At 54.7% G+C, this 24,424-nt stretch overlaps 1 protein-coding gene across 4 annotated transcripts; it reads left to right on the top strand.

Annotated features, from left to right (window-relative positions):
- The first annotated feature begins 518 nt into the window (after positions 1–518).
- On the top strand, positions 519–23,630 carry ANKRD13B (ankyrin repeat domain 13B). 4 transcript variants are annotated; one of them, XM_010342085.3, is made up of 15 exons: positions 519–572; positions 18,032–18,167; positions 18,275–18,399; positions 18,484–18,529; positions 19,145–19,288; positions 19,380–19,569; positions 19,649–19,715; positions 20,642–20,723; positions 21,538–21,602; positions 21,835–21,965; positions 22,075–22,232; positions 22,361–22,513; positions 22,620–22,783; positions 22,856–22,932; positions 23,328–23,630. In XM_010342085.3, the coding sequence occupies exons 4-15, from the start codon at positions 18,505–18,507 to the stop codon at positions 23,554–23,556; spliced, it is 1,485 nt and encodes a 494-aa protein (XP_010340387.1). In that variant the 5' UTR covers positions 519–572; positions 18,032–18,167; positions 18,275–18,399; positions 18,484–18,504; the 3' UTR covers positions 23,557–23,630. The 4 variants fall into 4 exon arrangements, 3 of the variants coding, with proteins under 3 accessions (XP_010340387.1, XP_010340385.2, XP_010340384.2); XM_010342083.3 differs by lacking the exon at positions 519–572 and adding an exon at positions 3,156–3,800 and having other exon boundaries at positions 19,434–19,569; XR_012514601.1 differs by lacking the exon at positions 519–572 and adding an exon at positions 3,157–3,800 and having other exon boundaries at positions 22,856–23,156; positions 23,328–23,387.
- The last annotated feature ends 794 nt before the right edge of the window (positions 23,631–24,424 follow it).

Raw genomic sequence — 24,424 nt, 5'->3', positions numbered from 1 at the left:
TTACCCTCACAGCCCCCTCCCCTTCACTTTCGGTGTCGGGTGGCCCAGGAGACGCTGGGCTCAGGGACAGCGAGGGCGGGGATTAGGGAAGAGAGGAAGGACTTGGAGGCCCAAGTCCCGCTCCACGTCAAAGGGGCTGTGCCTTGAGTACCCGTCTATCTCTGGTTGGGGTGAGGTGTGCGTCCCGGTCCTGTAGTGTCCACATCTGTGTGTCCAGGTGTGTGTGTGGTGTCACACTCTTGCTGAATACGCCCACACAATATGGACGCCCGGGTGCCAGAAAGGTCAGGCAGTGTATTCCTGCCTTCGGACTAAAAATACATCCATCTCTCCATGCATGCTTCCATCCAGAGAGGAGAGAATCTGGGCGGTTTTAAAGACCTCCCGAGGAGTGACCACTGTGCCTGTGTGCACTCATATCCACTTGTCATCTGCCCTATACACACCCACGGTGTTTCTGGGCCACCAGAGGTGTGTGTGTCCAGAAAGGGTTCATATAACATAGAGGGGCCGTTTCAGGTGACGGCTTTTCTTCTGGACTTCACACGAAGAGACAGGCAAAGGCGAGGCAGGTGAGGAACGTGGGTGGCCTGGGGGGCAGGGAGCCTAGGTGCAGGCCGCACGTGGGTGCAGCCCCCGCACTGAGCATGCTCCCACGTACACGTGTGCCGCGCGTGCACCCAACCCCCAATCCCTGCAGCAGCAAAAGGCGGGGCACTCCTTTGCTTGTGGGGAGAGGGCAAGGGACCCCAGGGCCAGACCTGGGGGCCAGATCATGGTGACAATTGAGGAGTTCTCCAAAAGTCATTCTCCTGCTCGGTAAGAAGATGGGGGCAGTCCTTGGGCAGGGGTGCTCAAGTTGGTAGATTTATCCCAGCGGTGCCAGAGCAGCAGTGACTTGTGGGTGGGCAGGCTCCTTCCCTAGGGGAGACAAGTAATGCTCATGAGTCACACCACCCGAAATACATGCAAAGCTGCCTCCATCGCCTTTTGCTGCGGCCCAGATTGACAAGTTTGAAATCGCGATCTATGGGCTTTATTTATAATTGCACCTTAAAAAAATCTTGCAGGCCTCCCCTCCCGCGACAGCCAGCCGCTCAGCCGGTGGGGCTTTTGCAAGCAACGATACCTAACGGGTATGTAGGGGGGAGCACCACGTGCCACCCCGAGTTGCTCCCTCATCAAGGAGACTATGGTCTTGGTGGCCGCAGCGGGAAGTGGGTACAGGAAGGGGAAGACGGGAGGAGTGGCCAGGCAACCGGTGCCGGGCGCTCAGTCCACGAGCGGTGGCCGCTCGCCTGTTCACTGCTGATCGACCCCCAGCTACGGAATTTCATTTCTTAAATGTCGAGGAGGCTGCTGGCAGCCCTGCTGCTTGGTTGTCTTTGTTTCTCTGCTGCGTGGGCGCGTCTCAAGCACGTGGCAGCTGAGCGCGCGGTTCCGAGCGCAGGCGACCTGGGTTCAGTGTCTACCACCGCCTGGCAAAAAAAAAAAAAAAAAAAGGACCCGGCCGCCCAGGGGTCAGCTCCCCACAATCCAGGCTGAACTTCCGCTGTCCTGGGACTCCTGGGCTTTGCTGGGGAAGAAGGATGATTCACTCCGCTTACCCCCAACACTCCCCATCCCCGGGTTGGCTCGGAGACTACCTGGGAGTGGCCCTGATGCGGACACACGGTCCAAACTTTGTTTCCGACCCTCCAGCCCCGCCACAGCCAAACTTCCGGGCCTGGGACTGGAGATAAAAGGGTTTCTGGATTCCCCCGTGGAAATGTCACCACCCCAGGAAGCAGGACTGCTACAGTGGAATCACACACAAGTTCGAAAAACAATTTAATAAGGAAATGCACAGGCATGCTCCCGGCCTCTCCTAGATGCTCCTCCCCACGCCAGCCCCCTCCCCAGCGCCGGCGGCAGCCGCGGCACTCTACTGACCCCTGGTGGTGCAGGCGGGCAGCGGTCCCGGGCTACCGGAGACGCCAGCTGGCTCCTCCCAGTCGGGAGAAAGAGGCGAGGCAGCCCGCTCCTCCCTCATCTCTTCCCGCCAGGGCCTGGCACCGCAGGGTGTGGAGGAGGAGAGAAGACCACACAAAAAACCTGAGAGAGTTTGCAAGCTTTTGCTGGCACCTCCCACACAAACACTTCTTGGTTTGTTGTTTTAAGGAGGGCCGGTGTGGAATCCCTTATTCCTGCCTTGTTCTGAGGTGGGCTCAAGAAGGCACCGTGCCTGGTCCTGCCAACAGTCCCGGCCCGCCTGGCTGGGGGAGGGAGGCGCTGTTTCCAGGGCAGTCATTATCCTTAGCTCACCCAAGGAGGTAGTATCTAGAGTCTCATTTTGAAGGGGAGTGGACTGAGAAAGTCGGAAAAATTCAGCAGTTTGCTTAAGGTCAGGCAGTCGGAGAAATTCGAACTCAGGTCTCCCTGACACCACAGTCCTCTCTCCAGGGATTGGTCCAAGCCTCTTGGTCCTTCCAGGTCTTGCAATTGGCGCCTAAGAGGCCAATGTTCTGGAAGTACCTCTTTGCCCTGGGGTCATTCCGGAAGGAGGTCTCTGGAATCAGTCACTTCCCTTCTTGAGGGGATCAGCTGGGTGGAGGAGCGGAGCCGCCACCTGCTGCCTTCTCCATCTGACCTCACTCTGGTTCTTGCTGGGGACAGTGTGTGTGGGGGGGGAAGGGGAGGGACCCTCTTTCCCGCTTTACTGGACATTCTGTTTCCAATGGCGTGTATTGAAGATGGAATTTAATTTTCTAAAAGGGCAAGGAAGACTCCTCACAAATGTTCCAGGTGCCAGATCCCTGGCTGTGCTAATGACCCTTCGTACTGGTGCCCCACACTTTTCTCAGGAGTTCCCTATCAGTCACTGTCTTCTGGGAATCCGCATCTTTCTTCGCAGCCCCTGAGACCCAAGCTCAATTCTGAAGGCTACACCTCCACCCTGTCTCCCAAAGGCTTGACCTAGGCCGGTGCCCCCCTTTCCCCCGCAAAATGCCAGCGGGGAGGTGCACCCCAGCCCACCTGGCGTCAGGGCCCCGCCCGCGACTCGGCCAGTCCTGACTCCCTGCCCACTCTCCAACGGGATCCGGGAACAGTGCGGACCCTCTCCGGCCACCTGCCACCCCCAGTTCCACGAGGCGGACTACAAGCCCCATGATGCCGCGGGGCCGAGCTGACAAGCTCTACCCGGGGTGCCCGGTCCTTTTCCTCTCTCCCCCGCATCCTCGCTGGCCGCTCGGGCTGAGGGCCGGGCTATGCGGCTGCGGGGAGCCGGGGGCTGCGGGCGCGCGTCCCTGAGGCGAAGTCCCCGGGGCCCGCGCCCGCTGCGGGTGCCTGCTCCCTCCGCTGAGCGGCGTCTTTGTGTGCGGGGGTGTGGGAGGCGAGCGCAAGTCCGCGCCGCGCCGCGCCGCCGAGTGCCCGCTCCCTCCCAGGACGGGTGGGGGCCTCTCCGCGCCACCCGCCGCCGCCGCCTCGCGAGGACGCCCGTCGCCCGCGCCGCCCGCACCGCGCGGGGCGCGCCGCCCCCGCCCGCCGCCGCCGCCGCCGCCGCCGCCGCCGCCGCTCGCACATGCCCGAGCCGCAGCCCCGCGAGCAGGCAGCGCCGGCCCCCAGCCCCGCGGCCCCGGGCCCAGGCTCCGGCGCCGTCCCTCCTCCCCAGCCGGGCGCCGCGGCCCCGGCATGAGGAGCGGGCGATGATCCCCGCCAACGCCTCCGCCAGGAAGGGGCCCGAGGGCAAGTACCCGCTGCACTACCTCGTGTGGCACAACCGCCACCGCGAGCTGGAGAAGGAGGTCCGGGCTGGCCAGGTAGGAGCGCCGTGGGAGCGCCGCGGAGACCCCATGGCCCGGCACGCCCGTCCGGCCTGGGGAGGGGGCGCGGCGCGGGCTGTCCCGCCTCCCCGGCGAGTTTGCGGCGCGTCTTTGTTTGCGGCCGCGGCTTTTGTGCTTGTTGACCGGGAAAGGGTGGTGGGAGCGGCCGCTGCCCGCTCCTCTCCGGCCGGGACAGGCGGGCCACACGTGTTTCGGACCCTGCTGGATGGGGGTAGAGGCCACTGTGCCCCTCCTCCGCCGGGGCAGTGAGGGCTGCAGGGAGGGGCTGCGAGCTGGATCCGTGTTCCATGTGGTGGGAGAGTCGGCCCCAGCCAGTGGAGCGGCGACACCTCCCGCGTGAGGGTGCGGAGGTGGGAAAGGCTTGCATGGGGAGGGGGCCATAGGTCAGGGATGGGGAAGAGGCTGTGTCACACTCCCAGGCACCCCAGCCCCACCCAGCGCCCTCTCCCCTTCGGGGAGCGCTTTCTCTTTTCGCTCTCAGACTGGGCATATCCTTGGATCCCTCAGACCCCAGCCCCATTTCAGAAATGGGGAGTGGAGAAAGACCCTTTTGGGAGGCCCCAAGAGCCTTGTCCAGGTGCTGAAAAGCGCTCTCCTGCCCTGTGGTGCTGGGGCCTGGCTTCTAAGCGCATAGGAAGCTGGGGGGCCCTGGCTGCTGGAAGGACTTGAGGTTCTGCACAGGGGTGGGTTCCCTGGTTTCTGCTGGTTAGTAAGGCCACGTGGGTCACCAGCTTTGAGCTGGGCAGTGGTCTCCAAGAAAACGGGAAGGGAGGGTGTCTTCTGGCCATGCATGCTTCAGGACAAAGGCAGGCACAGGTTACAGATTGTGCCAATTCTGCCCTTGACATCCAGGCCACAGGTAGGCACTCATGACAGAGATGACCCCCCCACACACACCCAGGGTGGGCAGCAGGAGCCAGAACTGGGCCTGGGCTCCCTGGGTTGCTGCAGGTTGAAAACCCCAGACTAGGGTCTGAGACCTTGGGGCCATGGGCTGGGAGTGGTTAGCCCAAGAGTTGCCGCTGTGGGGATTTACCTTCTGAGGGCCACTTCTTGAGTGACGGGAAGCTGTCTGAGGAGCTGTGCAATTGCCAAGGGAAGCGTGGAGGTGGAGAGCAGGCCATTGGACAGAGCAGGCTGGGGATCAGGATGTCTCTGAAGTCCCATGCTAAGCCAGCCCCCAGGCCTACATGGGATCCAGCTCTGCATGGCAGTCCTTGTGAATATCAGAGTGACCTGTGCCTGCAAGCCTCTGGGTGGGTCCGGGTGGCCGCTTCCTGTTACCTGTGCTTACACCAGCACTCTCCAAGTTTCTCCTCAGATCCTATCTGTGTTTATTGATCATAGAGGCAGTGCTCTGCAACCATGAGAGCCCTGTTAAGAGAGTGGGTCACAGTGACACCGGGAAACAGATGAACAAACAGGGCACCAGTCCCTGCCCTCAAGGAGTCTCTGTTCTGGTGATGCAAGTGTGAACAGGGAATTCCAGGGTGATGTGCAGAGTGCTAAGACACGGGCAGCCATCCTATGCTGGCTCCTCTCTGCTTTCCTTCCCTGAAGGCAAAAGAAGACAAGCCTCTCCCAGAGGTTACAGCAGGAGGGATTTAAGTCTGATGTGGAAGAACTTCCCAGGGGTCCAAGGATTAGTAGGCAGAAGGCTGAATCTCCAGAATGCCTCAGTCCCACTCCCTTGCCTGAGGATGGGTGGTCCTTTTTACTGCAGAGACTGGAGAGAGGCAAAGTGACCCGGGAGAAAAGACTTCTCCAGCAGGCCTCTCTGCTGATAGTCCTGAAGTTGGTGGCCATCTTGCTGGGGTAAGGTTGGGTTGGGAGGCAGTGGAGCTGCTGCAGGCAGAGGTGCTGGGGGCTGCTCATGTGTTCCTCTCCCCTTCCCCTCTGGCTGCCTCAGAAACAAGGTCCCAGATTCACCCCTATCCCTGCCCCAGTGAGCTAATGTCTCCTTGAAATGGACACTGCCTGCCCTGTATCCAGGACAGGGGGAATATAGGGCACCAGTGGAGGTTAACCCTTGTTCAACCACAAAGGAGCCAGGCCAGTCTTCTCCTCTATGGGGTGCCAAAAAGGGGAATGCCAACCTGAGTGGGCGGGAGAGTTCCCTGGCTGCCTCCCCTGTCGAGCACTGGCCCAGAGTGAGGCCGGCTACTACTCCCCAGGGCACCAGGCTCTGTTTTCTGCAGGGGGGACCTGGGGACAACCACCTGACATCATGAGAAAAGCACTGTGGAACCCTGGCATCCCAGCCAGGGGTCCCTGGCCTCTGGTCCCCCTGGTACCAGCTGCCACGGAAACAGCTCGGCTTTCCTCAAGCACTCAGCAGCCAGGTTTCCCTGGTCTTGGCTTGGCATAGCCACCTCTTCTTCACTCCAAGAAAGCTCCACTGAGGCTCTCTGTGGGCAGGCTTGGCAGTGCACCTAGCTGAGGAGGGGGCCCGGCATGGCCACCTTCAGAGCTGGTTAACAGGCTTTGCTCAGCCCCTAATTGCTCTGCTGGAGTCTGGAAGCAGGGAGCAGTGGGCAGATAGGAGGTGCCTAGTGAAGGGAAGGGGCACCGGCAATGCTGTGGTGCCAGTGCAGTGCCCTGTCTGCTGCCATGCATGTTTCCTTCCAGGTTGGGGGGACAGGGTTGTCGGCTAGGGGATGTGCCTGATTCCCCTTGCCTGGCACGGCCAGCTGGGCACGGCCCTGGTTCTGGAGTCACGAGTTCCTGGTGTTCCCTGGGGTTGGAGCAGGGGGAAGGGTTAGTCTGTGAGGCTCCCGTGGGAGGGGCATATGTAGGCAGGGCTTGGGGAGCAGGATTCTGCCCCTGGCAACCAGAACTCTGGAGTGGGCAGACTGTGGTCCCAGAGAAACATTTTCCTTCTCCCTGGGGTGGTCTCCACCATGGGCTTGCTGCCTGCTTTCCCTGTTCACCCTTCTGACCTAGAGGCAGGTGAGATGGTCTGTGGGGCCCAGGGTGTACGGGGAGCACCTGAGACCCCTACCTTTGCCCACAGTGGGCAGTCCTGGATGTGGGGCATCACCACAGCTGGTAAGCTAGGAAGCTAGGGAGAGGGAGCCACAAACCCCAGAAACCAAAAATCAATGAGTTCTGGGATGAGGATGGGAGGGGCAGCATGGACAGGATGGGAGGGTTGACATGGAGGGAGAAGTCCAGGGTGCAGCCCCCACATCCCAAGGCCTCCACGAAGCTTGAGGATGTATCCTGACTCCGTCACCTTGAGTGAGTTCAGGCAGACCTGCCCCTGTGTCCCATGTTGGTCAGGAGAGGTCAGAAGCAACGACCACACCAGACTCCTGCCTTCCTCCCCGGGGCTGGGGAAGGGGCTGAGCAGCACAGCCTCGAGCATGCTCTGCGTCCCTCACCTTCCTCGCAAGCACCATGTTTAGTCCATACATTGGGTGTCTGCTTTTAATACTTCCCTTAAGAAAAGGCTTCTGCTCTTGCTAAAGGAGTTTGGAAAGTACCCTGCTAATGCATGTGGGTGTGAGGGGTGTTCCTGTGCAAATATGCTGACAGCTCACACGAGTTACACAGGAGTGGACTCCTGCAGGGCCAGAAGGCAGCTGGGCACAAGTGTTCTTGTACACTTAAGGGCACATGTGAGTACCATGAACGTACGAGTGTGTATCTGTATGGTACCTATGTGTACTATCGTGTGGTGTGTGTGCCTGAGTGGAAGCAGGGAGGCTCTTTGCCCAGGGATCCCCAGCTCCGAAGCTCCAGAGACCCCAGCTGAGGCCTGCTGGGATGAGGAGTCTCCATTCTCTTGGTAGGGAGAGTTGGGTGTTGGGTTTCATGGGAAACCTTTTCATTCCAGCAATTAAATAGCTGGAGGCCTCTGCTGAGGAGATTAATGAATTCTCCCACCTGGATCCAGGGCAAGGCGCCACTGGCACTGCAGGCGGCACTCTGGGCTTGTGGGGAGAGCTGCTTTGGGGCTTGGCTGATTGTATGGGGTTCTGCATGGGCCCCAGAAAACAGTGGAGCCCTGGGGAATGCTCCTGAGGTGTGGGGATGGGAAGGGGCACCCTGCCTGCAAGGGAGTGCCAGCCTCTCTCTGGAGCCTGGAGCTGGGCACCTGAGGGGGAGGGCAGTGGCAGCATCTGGAACCCTGAGGCCAGGCAGGGCACTGCCAGCTCCCTAGGGCCTTATTAACTGAAGCTGCTGCAGCATCTGGAGCAGGGCTGGGGAGGCCTGGGTGGCTCAGCACAGTGCCATCAGGAGGCTTCCTGACTTCCCCAGCCAGCTCGGGCCCTGTGGCTGTCTCTCATGCCCATTGCAGGGCTCAGGACCCCACTCAGGTTGCAAGCTCTGGGGTCCATCCCAACCAGGAGAGGCCAAGAGTAAACAGTGCACCCCTTTCTCTGGGGGCGGGGGCGGACACAGCTCAGAGGCCAACATAGCCAGGCCCACTGGTTTTTTTGCGGCTCCCAGTATATTGAAAAATGAAGAAATGCCAGCACAGGGCTATGCAAATTATATAAATAATCTTAAATTATTTAAAATGTTTCATTTTTGACAAAGGCGTTCATGGTCATGCTTTAAAATATTTAATTGTTGCTGGAGGATGTGTAATGAAAAGCGGTGTTCCTGGCTCCGCCTCTCCCACCCCCTCAGAGGCAACTACTTTGAATGCTCTGGACTCCTTCTGTCATTTTACCTCCCCAATTATAAACAATATACTTCTCTTCTTCTTTCTGCTTCTACTGTTTTTTTGTTTGTTTGTTTGTTTTTTTTTTTTTTTTTTTTTTTTGAGACGGAGTCTCACTCTGTTGCCAGGCTGGAGTGAAATGGTGCGATCTCGGCTCACTGCAACCTCTGCCTCCTGGGTTCAAGTGATTCTTCTGCCTCAGCCTCCAGAGTAGCTGGGATTACAGGCACACGCCACCATACCCAGCTATTTTTTTGTATTTTTAGTAGAGACGGGGTTTCACCATGTTGGCTAGGATGGTCTTGATCTCTTGACCTCATGATCTGCCTGCCTTAGCCTCCCAAAGTGCTGGGATTATAGGCGTGAGCCACCATGACCAGCCCTTCTTTTCTTTTTTAAATGAGATAGGGTCTCATTCTGTCACCCAGGCTGGAGTGCAGTGGCATGATCACAGTTCAGTGCAGTCTCTGCCTCCTAGGCTCAGGTGATCCTCCCACCTTAGTCTCCCAAGGAGCTGGGACTACAGGCAGTGCCACCATACTCGGCTAATTTTTGTAGAGATGGGGTCTTGCCATGTTGCCAGGCTGGTCTCAAACTCCTGGGCTCAAGCGATCCGCCCACCTTGGCCTCCCACAGTGCTTGGCCTCCCACAGGCGTGAGCCACCTCATATGTCATAAACAATATACTTATGCAATGATTTCTTGGTTAATTACCTTCCCCTCCTTGTGCCCCCTCACCCTGGTCCTCTGTGCATTTGTCTAGCAAATATTTACGTGCCAGGTGCTGCCTGGGGAGTGGGGAACCAGCAGTGAACAAAGCAGATGGGGACCTGGCTGATGGGGCTTCTGTTTGAGGTGCAGGAGGCACTGAACAGGCACTTTGATGGGCAATGGATAGAGCCATAGCAGCTGTCACCTCAGATGGGCTGTCAGGGCGGGCTTTTCTAAGGAGGTGACATTTGAGCAGCAGCCTGAGTGAAGGGAGGGAGAAAGGCTTGGGGCTCTCTGGAGGATCCTGGAACATTCCAGGGAAGGCTGGTCGGGTGGGGCGGGGGGTGGGTAGAGCAAATGAGTTCAAAGAGAAGTCTGGAATCACTGGATTCTCTGCTAACTACGAGGAGAAGCCATTGAAAGATTTTGAACTAAAGGGTGTCAGGACCTGAGTAACATTTCACAGGATGATTTTAGCTGCCATAGGTGATGTAGACAGTAGAGCGTGGGAGCCAGGGGAGCAGCAAAGAGGCAGTGGGGGGCTGCCAGTGAGAGGTGGGGTGGTTACAGCTAGGATGGTAGCTGCAAGATGGTGACAGTTGGGAGGCTTCTACGTCTGTTTTGAAGGCAGAGCCTACAAGTTTTGCTGATGCGTTAGATATGGAGGGTGAGGGAAGAAGAGATAAAGACAAAGTTTTTTTTTTCCACCTGAAAATGAAGTAAATTCAGGTGATGTTTACTGTTTATGGGGGCAAGTGCAGCTGCCCAGGAATGCAGAAAAGAGGAAAAGTTAAGAAAATCACTTCTAGGCCAGGCGCGGTGGCTCAAGCCTGTAATCCGAGCACTTTGGGAGGCCGAGGTGGGTGGATCCCGAGGTCGAGAGATTGAGACCATCCTGGTCAACATGGTGAAACCCCGTCTCTACTAAAAATACAAAACATTAGATGGGCATGGTGGCGCATGCCTGTAATCCCACCTACTCAGGAGGCTGAGGCAGGAGAATTGCCTGAACCCAGGAGGCGGAGGTTGCGGTGAGCCGAGATCCCGCCATTGCACTCCAGCCTGGGTAACAAGAGTGAAACTCTGTCTCAAAAAAAAAAAAAAAAAAAAAAAAGAAAAAAAAAAGAAAGAAAGTCACTTCTGGAATGAAGAAGGCAAGAGAAAGGGCAGGAAATGTCATGGAAAGCCAGGATGTCCCATTTTGTTTTGTGAATTCAATGACCTTTTTATATTTTCCTGAGGATATAAATTTCTATTTCCCTGCAAAGAGTTTTCTTTTATTCCCTGCATCAAGAGAGTTTCCTCTGGGTTTTTAGCATCTAATTTGTATGTTTTGGTTTATTTCACATGGGAAGCTTTCAAGTGTCCAGTTTCTCCTGGCTGTTGGGTCATATTTAAGAATGGGGCTGTGGGGCTCAGGGATGTGTGGGTGCTACTGTAAGGTGATCAGGTGGCAGGCTGGCCTGCTCATTGTAGGATCATCAGATGTCTGTATTCTGAGGTCTTTGGGACAACTTCCTGCTTGGGCAGATAGAGGGGTGGTGGTGGTGTGTCCTGGCTGCCAGTGGTTCAGGACCCAGGCAGGGAAGGGGCTGGGGTTTCACAGGTCACTGGCTTTCAGTACCATACCTCATCCTCTGCTGTGGCCAATGTTCCTGAGTCCAGAGCATCTCATGCCCAATTTCTACAGAGAATAAACCCCTGGTGTTGTGTGGTGAGGAAGGGGGGTATCTCTCAGCTTAATAGGTTGGGAAGGGGACCAGGGGTCCTGAATTGCAACCAGCCTCCCTGCATTCAGCTCTAGCCTCACCTCCACCTCTGCCATCCCCACTGCCTGCAGGTCCTACCTACACCTTTCAGGGGTGCTGGGGGTGACCTGGCTCGCTACTTAACACGGACGTTTCCCTCCATGTGGCTGCTTTAGTTCCAGCTTCCTCTGCTCACCTAAGTCAGTTTCGAGGCCTCAGCCACTTTCCATATTCAGTTGTATTGAAGTTTCTCATTTGCTCACATCTCTTCTCTTTCTTCTTGTGGGTTTTAAATATTTTGTTGACTTTTTTTTTTTTTTTTTTTTTTTAAGACAGGGTCTGGCTTTGTTGCCTATGCTGGAGTGCAGTGGCATGATCTCTACTCACTGCAATCTCTGGCTCCCTGGCTGAAAGGATCCTCCAACCTCAGTCTCCAAGTAGCTGGGACTATAGGCATGCACCACCATGCCCAGCTAATTTTAGAATTTTTTGTAGAATGGAGTTTCACCATGTTGCCCACACTGGTCTCAAACACCTGAGCTCAAGTGATCTGCCCACCTCAGCCTCACAAAGATTACAGGCATGAGCCACTGTGCCTAGCCTGACATTCTTTTCATTCTTTTCCTTTTTTTTTTTTTTTTTTTTTTTGAGACAGGGTCTCTATCACCCAGGCTGGAGTGCAGTGGTGCAGTCTTGGCTCATGGCAACCTCTGCCTCCTGGGTTCAAGCGATTCTTGTGCCTCAGCCTCCTGAGTAGCTGGGATTACAGGTACCCGCCACCACACCCAGCCAATTTTTGTAGTTTTAGTAGAGTCGGGGTTTTACCATCATGGCCAGGCTGGTCTTGAATTCCTGACCTCATGATCCACCCACCTTGGCCTCCCAGAGTGCTAGGATTATAGACGTGAGCCACGGCACCTGGCCTTCAGCATTTGATTATGATGGACCTTGGTGTAATTTACTTTATGTTTGTCTTTCTTGGGGTTCATTGAGTTTCTTGGTTCTGTGGATTTATCTTTGTATTAGTTTCCACAATAAATTACTCCAAACGGGTGGGTTAAAACAACAAAAATTTATTCTCTCACAATTCGGGAGGCGTAAGTACACATTTGAGATGTTAGCCTCTAAAGGCTCTAGGGAAGAGTCCTGCCTTGTCTCTTTCAGCTTCTGGTGCCTGGGCCACACCCTCCTGGCTTGTGGCTGCAGAACTCTAGTCTCTGCCTCTACCTCCACATGGCCTTCTCTTCTCCCTGAGTCTTAGAAAGACACTTGTCATCGGATTTAGGGTTCCCTGGGTGATCCAGGATGGTCTCATCTTGAGATCCTTAACTTAATTATGTCTGCAAAGACCCTTTTTTTCAAATAAGGTCACATTGATAGGCTCAGGGTCAGAATGTGATGTGGACATGTCTGAAGAAGGGCACCTTTATTCAACCCATCATAGTAGTTTTTACCAAGTTTGGAAAAATTTTGGCCATTATTTCTTTTCTTTTTTGGAGAAGCAGTTTCACTCTTGTCACTCAGGCCAAAGTGCAATGGCATGATGTCTGCTCACCACAACCTCCGCCTTCTGGGTTCAAGTGATTTTCCTGCCTCAGCCTCCTGAGTAGCTGGGATTGCAGGCATGTGCCACCACGCCCAGCTAATTTTTTGTATTTTTAGTAGAGATGGGGTTTTTCCATGTTGGCCAGGCTAGTCCTGAACTCCTGACCTCAGGTGATCTGCCTGCCTCAGCCTCCCAAAGTGCTGGGATTACAGGTGAGAGCCACCACACCTGGCTGGCCATTATTTCTATAAATTTTTCTTATTTCTTCTACTTCTTTATTCTATCCTTTGGGATTCCAATATATATTTGTTAGAATGCTCAACAGTGTCTTATAGATTATGAGGCTCCAACTTTTTTTTTTTTTTTTTTTTTTTAAGAGACAGGGTCTTGCTCTGTTGCCCAGACTGGATTGCAGTGGTGTGATCATAGCTCACTGCAGCCTTGAAATCCTGGGCTCAAGGGATCTTCCTGCCTCAGCCTCCCAAGTAGCTGGGACTACAACTGCTTGCCTCCATGCCCAGCTAATTTAAAAGTTTTTTTTTGTTGTTGGTAGAGACAGGATCTCACTATGTTTCCCAGTCTGGTCTTAAACTCCTGAGCTCAAGCCAGCCTCCCACCTTGGCCTCCAAAGGTGTTGGGACTATAGAAGCCCAAGCAACTTTATTTTTCAGTACTATTTTTCACCTCTGTGCTTCGGTTTGGAAAGTACTATTGCTGTGTCTTCAAGTTCACTGATTTTGAAATTGTGCAGTGTCTAATCTGCTGTTATTTCCATTCAGTGAATTTTTCATTTTGATACTATACTTGTTATCTTTAGATGGTCCACTGGGTTCTTTTTGAATACCTCCCATTCCTTTCCTCATGAACATCTTTCTCATGTTTTTCTTTAAACTCTTGAGTATATTGAGCTATCATCTTTATCACTTCTTTTTTTTTTTTTTTGAGATGGAGTTTCGCTTGTTACCCAGGCTGGAGTGCAATGACGTGATCTCGGCTCACCGCAACCTCTGCCTCCTGGGTTCAGGCAATTCTCCTGCCTCAGCCTCCTGAGTAGCTGGGACTACAGGCATGCGCCACCATGCCCAGCTAATTTTTTGTATTTTTAGTAGAGACGGGGTTTCACCATGTTGACCAGGATGGTCTCGATCTCTTGACCTCGTGATCCACCTGCCTCAGCCTCCCAAAGTGCTGGGATTACAGGCTTGAGCCACCGTGCCCGGCTATCTTTATCACTTCTGAGTCTTGTTTCTATGAAATTATTTTTCTCTTGATTATCGGTTATGTTTTCCTACTTCTTGGCATATCTAGTAATTTTTAACTGAATGTTGGACATTGTAAATAGCTGTTAAGCCTCTGGATTTGTTACTGTCCTTTAAAGAGGGTTGGACTTTGTTCTGGCAGACTAGGTAAATTACTTGCAAAACAGTTTGATCTTTTTGAGGCTTTTTTTTTTTTTTTTTTTTTTTGAGACAGAGTCTTGCTCTGTCACCCAGGTTTGAGTACGGTGGTGCAATCTCAGCTCATTGCAGCCTCAACCTCCTGGGCTTAAGGGATCCTCCTGCCTTAGCTACTGAGTAGCTGAGGTTACAGACATCTGCTACCATACCTGGCTAATTTTTTTTAGATATGGGGTGTCACCATGTTGCCCAGGCTGATCTCGAACTCTTAGGCTCAAGTGATCTGCCTGCCTCTGCCTCCCAGTGTGTTAGGATTAGAGGGTGAGCCAACATGCCTGGCTTTTGAGGCTAATTTTTCTTTTTCTTTCTTTCTTTCTTTTTTTTTTTTTTTTGAAGTGGAGTCTTGCTCTGTCACCCAGGCTGGAGTGCAGTGGTGCAATCTAGGCTCACTGCAACCTCTGCCTCCCAGTCTCAAGCGATTCTTGTGTGTCAGCCTCCTGAATAGCTGGGATTACAGGCCTGTGCCACCACACCTGGCTAATTTTTTGTATCTTTAGTAGAGATGGGGTTTTGTCATGTTGGCCAGGTTGGTCTTGAACTCCGTACCTCAGATAATCTGCCCACTTAGGCCTCCCAAAGTGTTGGGATTACAGGTAGGAGCCACTGTTCCTGGCCTCAGGCTATTTTTTTTTTTTTTTTTTTTTTTGAGATGGAGTTGCCCAGGCTGTAATGCAATGGCTCAGTCTCACTGTAACCTCTGTCTCCTGGGTTCAAGCGATGCTTTTGCTTCAGCCTGCCAAGTAGCTGGGATTACAGGAGTACGCCGCCATGCCCAGCTAACTATTTTTGTATTTTTAGTACAGATGGGGTTTTACCATATTGGTCACACTGGTCTCTCTCTCTTTTCTTTTCTTTCTTTCTTTCTTTTTTTTTTTTTTTTTTGAGATGGAGTCTTGCTCTGTCATCAGGTTGGAGTTCAGTGGCATGATTTCTGCTCACTGCAACCTCCACCTCCTGGGTTCAAGCGAGTCTCCTGCCTCAGCTTCCCGAGTAGCTGGGACTACAACGGCGTGCCACAACGCCCAGCTAATTTTTTGTACTTTTAGTAGAGCCGGGGTTTCACCATGTTAGCCAGGATGGTCTGGATCTCCTGACCTGGTGATCTGCCCGCCCTGGCCTCCCAAAGTTCTGAGATTACAGGTGTGAGCTTTTGCGCCCAGCCTGGTCACACTGGTCTCAAACTCCTGACCTCGTGATCCGCCCACCTCAGCTTCCCAAGTGCTGGGATTACTGATGTGAGCCACTGCACCAGGCCCTGAGGCTAATTTTTAATTTGTTAGGGTGAGTCTAGGTGAGCCTTTTCTCTAGGGATAGTTTAGCCCTACTACTAAGGCATAATCCTTCTGTGGTCTAATTAAGTATTTTGGGTGATCAAAAAGATTCTCTGGCAGGCTGGAGCTTATCTCCCTGCCATTGTTGAGCTCCGAGAACTTACCATTTTATTGCTCCTTTCAGCGTAGTCTCACTGAATTTCACTATGCACATGTGAAGTTTAGTATTCAGCAAGACTCAAGAGACCCCATGCAGATTTCTGGAGTTTTTTTCGTAGTTTACTCCTTTCCAGAACTCTGCTCTGCTGCAACTTTTAGTACCCGGGCCTCCCTGAACTCCTGTCTCCCTGTTTTTAACTCATGAAGAGCACCATGCTCTGCTCGGGCTTCTCGTCCTTGAATTACAGTCTGGAATGTTCCTCCAGGCAGAAATCCAGAGATGTTACTGAGCTCTGGATCATTTTCCTTACTTCAGGGATTACAATTCTGGACTTCTAAAAACAGTAATTTCTCTTTACATATATTCTCTGTTTGGAGAATATATCTATATATTTGAGACAGGGTCTCACTCTGTTGCCCAGCCTGGAGTACAGTGGTGTGATGATACCTCACTGCAGCCTCAACCTCTGGGGCTTAAGCAATCCTTTCACCTCAGCTTCCCGAGTAGCTGGGACTATAGGCACAGGCCATCATGCCCAGCTAATTTTTTATTTTTTTATTTTTCTTTTCTTTTTTACCAAAAACTCCTGAGGACATACCAAGTAACCCCAGCTAATTCTTTTTTATTTTTTTTGTAGAGATGGGTTTTTGCCATGTTGCGCAGGCTGATCTCAAACTCCTGGGCTCAAGCAATCCACCAATCTTTGCTTCCCAAAGTGCTGGGATTACAGGAGTGAGCTACTGTGTCCGGCCTTCATATATTTTGAAGCAATAATTTTCTCATTGTTTATGGTGGGAGAGTATTTATTATGGTTGCAGTGGAAGCCTTTTTACTGGCATTTTTAGTCAAGTTTTGAGGAGGAGAGGAGGGTGTTACATGCATATGGTCAGTTCGCTGTTCTTAACTAGAATTCCTAGACTCCTGAAGTATATTTAAATACTTAGGTTTAAGGCTGGGCGCGGTAGCTCACACCTGTAATCTCAACGCTTTGGGAGGCCAAGGCAAGTGGATCACTTGAGGTCAGGAGTTTGAGACTAGCCTGGACAACATATCAAAACCCTATCTCTATTAAAAATACAAAAAATTAGCTGGGCATGGTGGCACCCACCTGTGATCCCAGTTACTTGGGAGGCTGAGGCATGAGAATTGTTTGAACCCAGGAGGCAGAAGTTGCAGTAAGCCGAGACTGTAACACTGCACTCCAGCCTGGGTGAGATAGTGAGACTCTGTCTCAAAAAACAAACAAACAAAGCATGTTATGTTTAATAAACATGCTTTCTAAGGCAGGTGCAGGGGCCTGTAATCCCAACTACTTGGGAGGCTGAAATAGGAGGACTGCTGGAGCCTAGGAGTTTGAGACCAGCCCGGGCAACATGATGAGACCCTCAAGAAAAGGGTCAAGGCTGGGTGCAGTGGCTCACGCCTGTAATCCCAGCACTTTGGGAAACCGAGGCGGGCAGATCACACGGTCAAGAGGTTACGACCATCCAGACCAACATGGTGAAACCCCGTGTCTACTAAAAAATACAAAAAATTAGCTGGGCGTGGTGGCACACACCTGTAGTTCCAGCTACTCAGGAGGCTGAGGCAGGAGAATTGCTTGAACCTAGGAGGCAGAGGTTGCAGTGAGCCGAAATTGCGCCACTGCATGCCAGCCTGGCACCTGGTGACAAAGTGAGACTCTGTCTCAAAAAAAAAAGAAAAAGAAAAGGGTCAAGAAAAGAAAAAGCTTTTGGCTGGGTGCTGTGGCTTACACACCCAGCACTTTGGGAGGCCGAGCTGGGTGGATCACCTGAGGTCAGGAGTTTGAGAACAGCCTGGCCAACATGGTAAAACCCTGTCTCTACTAAAAATACAAATTAGCTGGGCGTGGTGCCTATAGTTTCAGCTTCTCGGGAAGCTGAAGCAGGACAATTGCTTGAACCCGGGAGGCAGAGGTTGCAGTGAGCCAAGATCACGCCATTGCACTTCAGCCTAGCCAACAGAGCGAGGATCTGTCTCAAAACAAGACAAAACGCTTTTATCACTTTTATCACACAACAAATATTGCATGCAATGTAATCATGCTATTCACAAAATAATAATAAGATTTGTACAAATTTTAATCCATAGTGTCCTACAAGCACAGGACATGGTTGTGAAATTGTATTAATACCTTGAATGTGTTCTTTCATTCCTGTTTGTGTATTATTGTAATTGTTTGTTAAACCTCACTCAGTGATCATGTCAGTGATGTAAGTTGGTATCCCTTCCTGAAGGTGGTCTGGGACCCCTAGGGTAGGTCTGGTCCCAGGTGACCTCCTTGGCCAACAGCCCCTCTGCTGCCCCCTTCAGTCCCAGGCTTACTCTTGGCAGGCAGGCCACTGGGCCTTGGAGTAGAGGATCCAGCCAGGGGCCGTTGGTGGACAGGAAGGGAGGAAGGCCCTCCCTCTCCCAGAGTTACTTTCTGTCCTGTCTTCTGAGCCACTTTCCATCCACCTGACCCCAGCTCATCGTGTCTGTCTTTCTGTTGCCTTGTGAGGTTGGTGAGGCAGAGCAGCCCCAGCAGGGGGTGGAGGTTGCTTCCTGCTCAGGGGCTGTTGGGCTTGGGAGGGCCACCTCCAACGTGACTGGGGCTATACCTTCCACTCCTCCTCCTCCAGGTGGACATTGAGCAGCTGGATCCCCGCGGCCGGACTCCCTTGCACCTGGCCACCACGCTTGGGCACCTTGAGTGTGCCCGTGTGCTCCTGGCTCACGGCGCAGACGTGGGCAGGGAGAATCGCAGCGGCTGGACAGGTGGGCAGCCCTGCTTATCCTGGCCCCACAGCCAGGGTCCCCCCAGCATCAAAGACCTACGGTTGTCTGATAGGTCCTACCCTGTGACCCTTCCTCCCCTCTCCTAGTGCTCCAGGAGGCTGTGAGTACCCGGGACCTGGAGCTGGTGCAGCTGGTGCTGCGGTACCGGGACTACCAGCGGGTGGTGAAGCGGTTGGCGGGCATCCCCGTGCTCCTGGAGAAGCTGCGCAAGGTGAGGCCCAGCCTCTCAGCCTCCACAGGAGCCCTTGAAGCCATCTCCAGCGCAGACTTAGCCTCTCTCCCCTTCGTCCTCCAGGCCCAGGACTTCTACGTCGAGATGAAATGGGAGTTCACTAGCTGGGGTAAGCGGGCTACGCCGGGGTGCTTCTGGGCTCTCTCCTACTTTGGGTCCGGCACTTGTTCCCTGCCTGGAGTGTGTTCCTGTAGCTCTTCCGGTGGCTCCCTCCATCCCTTAGCTCAGCTCAGGGCCACCGCCTCAGCAAGGCCTTTCCAGATTGCCCCAGACACGGTCTTGATTCCAGGATTATTCCCTTCACCCTGTCATGATTTGCTTACTGTATTCATGACCCGCCACTCCTGGCTAGAAGGTAAGCTCTGAGAGGGCAGTAGTCCTGTCTTTTTCACTGTTGTATTCCGAGTGGCTGCAACAGTGCCTAACAGTAGGTGTTTCATAAATATTTGTTGAAAGAATAGATAAAAGAGTGAGTGAATGAGTTAACAAATGGACACTAGGGACTTAGTGGTGACAGAAACACGCCCCTCCCAACCTCAGGTTGCTCTTCTGTGTGAGTATGGTCTACAATGGCCAGGGAGGGGGTTTTGGAGGAGAGGCTGCTCTCTTTTCAGTTCCCTCCCCTGTTCCTTGCCAAACGGATCCCAAACCCCATGCCCTAAGCTGGCCCAGGCTGGATGGGCTAGACCAGTCAAAGCCACCTCCAACCTCCACTTTCACCCAGTACCCCTGGTGTCCAAGATCTGCCCTAGTGACACCTACAAAGTGTGGAAGAGCGGACAGAACCTGAGGGTAGACACTACGCTTCTGGGCTTTGACCACATGACCTGGCAGCGAGGGAACCGCAGCTTCGTCTTCAGGGGCCAAGGTCAGGCAGGAAGGAGGTGGGGCAGGGTGGGGACAATGGGAGACAGCCCCACGCCACCCCTGATCCCCCTGTGCTGTTCCGTGGCTGGTAGACACGAGCGCTGTGGTCATGGAGATTGACCACGACCGCCGGGTGGTGTACACAGAGACGCTGGCACTGGCCGGGCAGGACCGGGAGCTGCTGCTGGCTGCCGCCCAGCCCACCGAGGAGCAGGTGCTGAGCCGGCTCACTGCGCCCGTTGTCACCACGCAGCTTGACACCAAGAATATTTCCTTTGAGAGGTGGGTGGGGATGGCCTTGGTCAGCCTGGAGCCAGCGTGGTGGTGCGCCTACCTCACCTGGACCACTCTGCTTCCCCAGGAACAAGACTGGCATCCTGGGCTGGCGCAGTGAGAAGACTGAAATGGTGAATGGGTATGAAGCAAAGGTGAGGCTGCAGCTCACAGCTGCCAGCCCAGCCACACTTTTGCCTACGGCAAGCTGTGCAGGAGATTCTGACCTCCCTTATCCAGCCCTGGAGGTGCAGAAACAATGCAGCATAGTTGAGCACTTATATTTGGGTTTAAAGCACTGCTCTGGTATTTTATATGGATGTATACACAGGGCGTGTGCACACGCACACATTTAATCCTCACAACAACCCTTTCTGTAGGTGCTGTTCTATTAGTATTTCCATTTTACACGTTTATTGAGTCCTTTCCTTGGCATCCCATTTAGTCTTCACAGCAACCCCAGGAAGTAGGCATGATCAGTCCATTTTATAATGAGGAAAGAGAGACTTGGAGTGGTTCTGTGACCTGTACAAGGTCACACCGCAGTTAAGTGGCAGAGCTGGGGTTCATATCCTGGCTGGCCTGACCCTAGAGCCAAGGCTTTTTCCCTAAAAAGACTGCCTGGCACTCTGAGATCCCTATGTTGCCCAGCACATGAAAGCAGGAACTGACAGATGTCATAGGTTCTGTGTGTGGCATCTCCTCTAAAAGCCTCCCCTACTTCTGTACGCTGGGGAGGCCTCTGTGCTACCCCAACCAGCACATGGACCATACTGTTATAACTCCATTTTAGTGTCTCCTTACAGAGATCGTAAGCCTCAGGAGGGCAGGGATCATGTCTGGCTTGTTCACTGTATCCCTGATGCCTACCTCAATGCCTGGCACATAAAGGCTCCTCAAAAAAGTGTTTGTTGAGTGAATAAGTGAATGAATGAATGACCTAATGTATTTATTTACCCAAAGGCCTGGAGCAGAGTCTCTCCAGGACACTTTGCTTACAGGAAGTATTCCCAGTGCCCTTGGGGGTAAGACACAGTGGGGACCAGAACTTCCTATAAGCCCTTTCTTCATCTGTCCCCAGGTATATGGGGCATCCAACGTGGAGCTCATCACCCGGACACGGACAGAGCATCTTTCAGAACAGCACAAGGGCAAGGTCAAAGGTAATGAGGCAGAGGTGGATGGGAGAGGTGTTGCAGGACTGCAGGAACCAGCTCCCACTTCAGTCCTTCCATCAGTATTCCCACTGGCATCCTAGCAAGAGCCCAGTTGCTTTATTCAGGCAAATAGATTTCAATTCAGGTGCCAAGCCCTAATGATTGGTAGTGGCTACCTAGAGTACTAAGAAGATTTCTAAGGACTCATCTGGGTTCAGTGGAGATGCATGCTACAAGTGATTATTAATGTCAATACTGGATTTGGGAGGGGAGAGAAATGTCACGTATGCCATTTATTGGCCATTCTAGTTCTAGCGGGACATATCCTAGGTAGAAAGTTGGGGAATCTTGCTGCAGATTCTATATGCCCACTGATGCCACACCTGATTCTCTGGGTACCAGATACCGTATCTCAGGTGAAAAGGCATAATTGCTACCTCACAGGGGAACAAAATGACGCCATGAATATGAGAGTGCTTGAAGCATAACACACATGTGCACTCACACACCCCAAAATGCCCACGGAGGGCAGGTGCTTAGTGTCCAGGGCTAGAGAGTAGCACTTCTGAAAGCTGCTCCTGAGCCCAAGGCCTACTTTACTGTTTAACCTGTGTGCACAGAGGTCCGAGGTCTTGGCCCCTGGCCCTTGGAGGGAGCCCTCAGTCCCCTTCAGGTGAAGGTGCCTGGGTATGTGGTTGGGTGAGCAGGCCCCACTCCAGGAACCGGCCTCCTCCCTAGGTCTTGGATGCTGTCACCTCTGATGAGGTGCCCAGGTGTGTGTGGAGCTGCGGTGTCCTCTGAGATGCCACATTTCTTGTAGGCTGTAAGACACCTTTGCAGTCCTTCCTGGGAATTGCTGAGCAGCACGGGGGCCCCCAAAATGGGGTGAGTGTGTGCAGGGGTGCCCCTAAGTGGAGGGGTGTGGATGTGACTCAGGAGGAGGCTTGGGAGGTGTCCTGCTTAGCGTGGCCTATGTGGACCTCCTTTCCACAATGCCCAAGGCCATGTCAGTGGCACACTGGCAGAGGGGACAGCTCGGGGGCCCTGTGGTACCAAATGAGCTGGCCTGGCATCAGGAACTGAGGGGAGCTCCTGGGCCCCTCCCCATGTGGTACAGACCCTGATAACTCAGACTCTGAGCCAAGCCAACCCCACTGCCATCACTGCAGAAGAATACTTCAACCCCAACTTTGAGCTGGGCAACCGTGATATGGGCCGCCCCATGGAACTGACCACCAAGACACAGAAGTGAGGCCCCTGCCGGTGCTGGGAGGGTTGGGGGCTGGGGTTCCAGCAGATGCTGGGAGGCCATGGCTTCCTGCAGTGTCCCTCACCCCTTGGGATCTGGCGGGGGCAGGTTCAAGGCCAAGCTGTGGCTGTGTGAGGAGCATCCCCTGTCCCTGTGTGAGCAGGTGGCCCCCATCATTGACCTCATGGCTGTCAGCAATGCGCTTTTTGCCAAGCTCCGGGACTTCATCACCCTGCGCCTGCCTCCTGGCTTCCCAGTCAAAATTGGTGAGACCTCATGGCCATTTCCCCTGAGCCCCTGGCTTGCCGGCTGGGGTTTAGATGAGGTCGGGGCGGGACTTAGGCTGAGGTGTGAGGGGCTGGGTGGTGGCACCTGATGGTTTCCTCATCCTCAGAAATCCCGATCTTCCACATCCTTAACGCCCGCATCACCTTTGGGAACCTCAATGGCTGCGACGAGCCGGTGCCATCAGTGCGAGGCAGCCCCAGCAGCGAGACTCCTTCCCCAGGCAGCGACTCCTCCAGCGTCAGCAGCTCCAGCTCCACGAGTGAGGCCCACTCCCCGCGAGAACGCCTGCCCCGCGGCTCTCCTGGCCGTGGGCTGGGGGAGGGGGCGCCCCCTACGCCGTGCGTGACCCAGCCCTGCGCCCCCAGCCTCCTGCCGTGGCTGCGAGATCTCCCCGGCGTTGTTCGAGGCCCCACGCGGCTACAGCGTGATGGGCGGCCAGCGGGAGGCGGCGACCCGCGACGATGACGACGACCTGCTGCAGTTCGCCATCCAGCAGAGCCTGCTTGAGGCGGGCAGTGAGTATGACCAGGTGCGTCTCCGCGGGTGCGCGGGGCCACGGGACTGCGACGCCGCCCCGGCTAACGCCCACGCCTCCCCTCAGGTCACCATCTGGGAGGCGCTAACCAACAGCAAGCCAGGCACCCACCCCATGTCCTACGAGAGTCGCCGACAGGACAGGTCAGTGTCCACTGGGCCGGAGAGAATCCTCCGGAGAGGATCTTGTCTCCCCTAACCCAGGACACAGCCCGGAGAACCCGCGAGGCCCTCGGGAGGGACCTTCCGGGTATCAGGATGGTTTCCGCCACCACCCTTTCCTGGCTCCAAGGCGGCAGGCAGGGGGCAGGGATCGAGGTCTCAACGCGGCGTTCAGATTCTCTCCAGGCACTGACGGAGAGAACTTGGTACGGGCTGGGCTCTGCTACGACCAGGTGGGGGTCAGGGCAATGCGGGACTGACCGCCTCTACTAGAGGGTGCTGGCCTTGTGCCGCCCTGGAGCCTCCACGCCATGTTCCGGCTCCGGCCGGTGGGTGGGTGCGTCCGGGAGCCCGCGACATTCCTTCCCCGCCCCCAGGAGCGCCCCACCCACGCCACAGCGCCAGCCTGCGCCCCCGGCGTCAGTGCCCAGCCCTCGGCCCAGCCTGGGACCGGGTTCCGGCCGCCGCGTGTTCCGGAGCTACGACGAGCAGCTGCGGCTGGCGATGGAACTGTCGGCGCAGGAGCAGGAGGAGCGGCGGCGGCGCGCACGCCAGGAGGAGGAGGAGCTGGAGCGCATCCTGAGGCTCTCACTGACCGAGCAGTAGCGCCCCCTGCTGGGCCCCTCGCCTGCGCCACGCGCGCCACGCCCAGAGACTGGAGCCTGCGCGCGCCTGCCGAGCGGCGGCTGGAGACTGGAGCCACCACTTCGGGGATGCAGCAGCGCACCAGGCACGGTTCGGGGAGGGATTTGGCATGGGAGCGGAGTACCTTTCCAGGCCAGGGCCCTGGAGGCAGCTGGCACGGCCTGGTCCCCTGCTTTGCTGTATCCTGATCCCCAGCCCTGTTCCCTCGGCTCAGTTGTGTCCAAGGGCGGAGCCCGGCGATCCTGAGTGGGAGATTAATCCTTAGAGGAGCGCTGTCCCCATCCCTTGCTCCTTCTGGCCGGTCCGCATTTCTGTTCACTAACCCCACTCCAGGACACTGCCCCTGAAGCCTTTGCATCTCTGCTCTTCACCCCTGGGGGGCAGCTGAGCTCCCCGAGTGCTGTGTCGCTGCTTTGTCCCAGACACAAACCAGCACGTCAAGGGCCCAGCCCCTCCCCCACCCCGGCATTTCAGCGTCAAGTGCACTTAGCGGGGTGCCCGGCTCCCCCAGCCCCCACACCCGTCCTGGGTCTCAGGGTGGTCCCAACTTCTTCTTGGGCAGCCAGAAGTTGGAGTCCCATCCCCCCCAAGGCACATTTTTCTTCTTTTTTTGTGATCAGGGAGTGTGTCCAACGTAGCCCCCTGGCCTGGGCAAACCCTGACTCCCTCATGGTGCCTCGGAGAGTGGGGAGCATATTGGGCTGGGGTAAGCACTAGACCGACTAGACTGGACACAAAGGGCTCGTCCAGGGCCCTGACGCCACCCCCACCCCTTCCCACCAGCTGCTGCTAGCCTCTGTGGTTGTACATCCCACTTGTCCCCACACGG

This window comes from Saimiri boliviensis, chromosome 17, assembly GCF_048565385.1.
Source record: "Saimiri boliviensis isolate mSaiBol1 chromosome 17, mSaiBol1.pri, whole genome shotgun sequence".
Taxonomy (NCBI): domain Eukaryota; kingdom Metazoa; phylum Chordata; class Mammalia; order Primates; family Cebidae; genus Saimiri; species Saimiri boliviensis.
This window is presented reverse-complemented; position numbering and strand designations above follow the sequence as displayed.

Excerpts from the sequence above, each read along its gene's own strand:
- ANKRD13B (XM_010342082.3), top strand. The coding sequence starts at position 3,249 with ATGCGGCTGCGGGGAGCCGGGGGCTGCGGGCGCGCGTCCCTGAGGCGA. Across the intron at positions 20,724-21,537 it reads GCACAAGGGCAAGGTCAAAG|GCTGTAAGACACCTTTGCAG; the intron begins GTAATGAGGCAG and ends CATTTCTTGTAG. Across the intron at positions 22,784-22,855 it reads CGGGCAGTGAGTATGACCAG|GTCACCATCTGGGAGGCGCT; the intron begins GTGCGTCTCCGC and ends GCCTCCCCTCAG.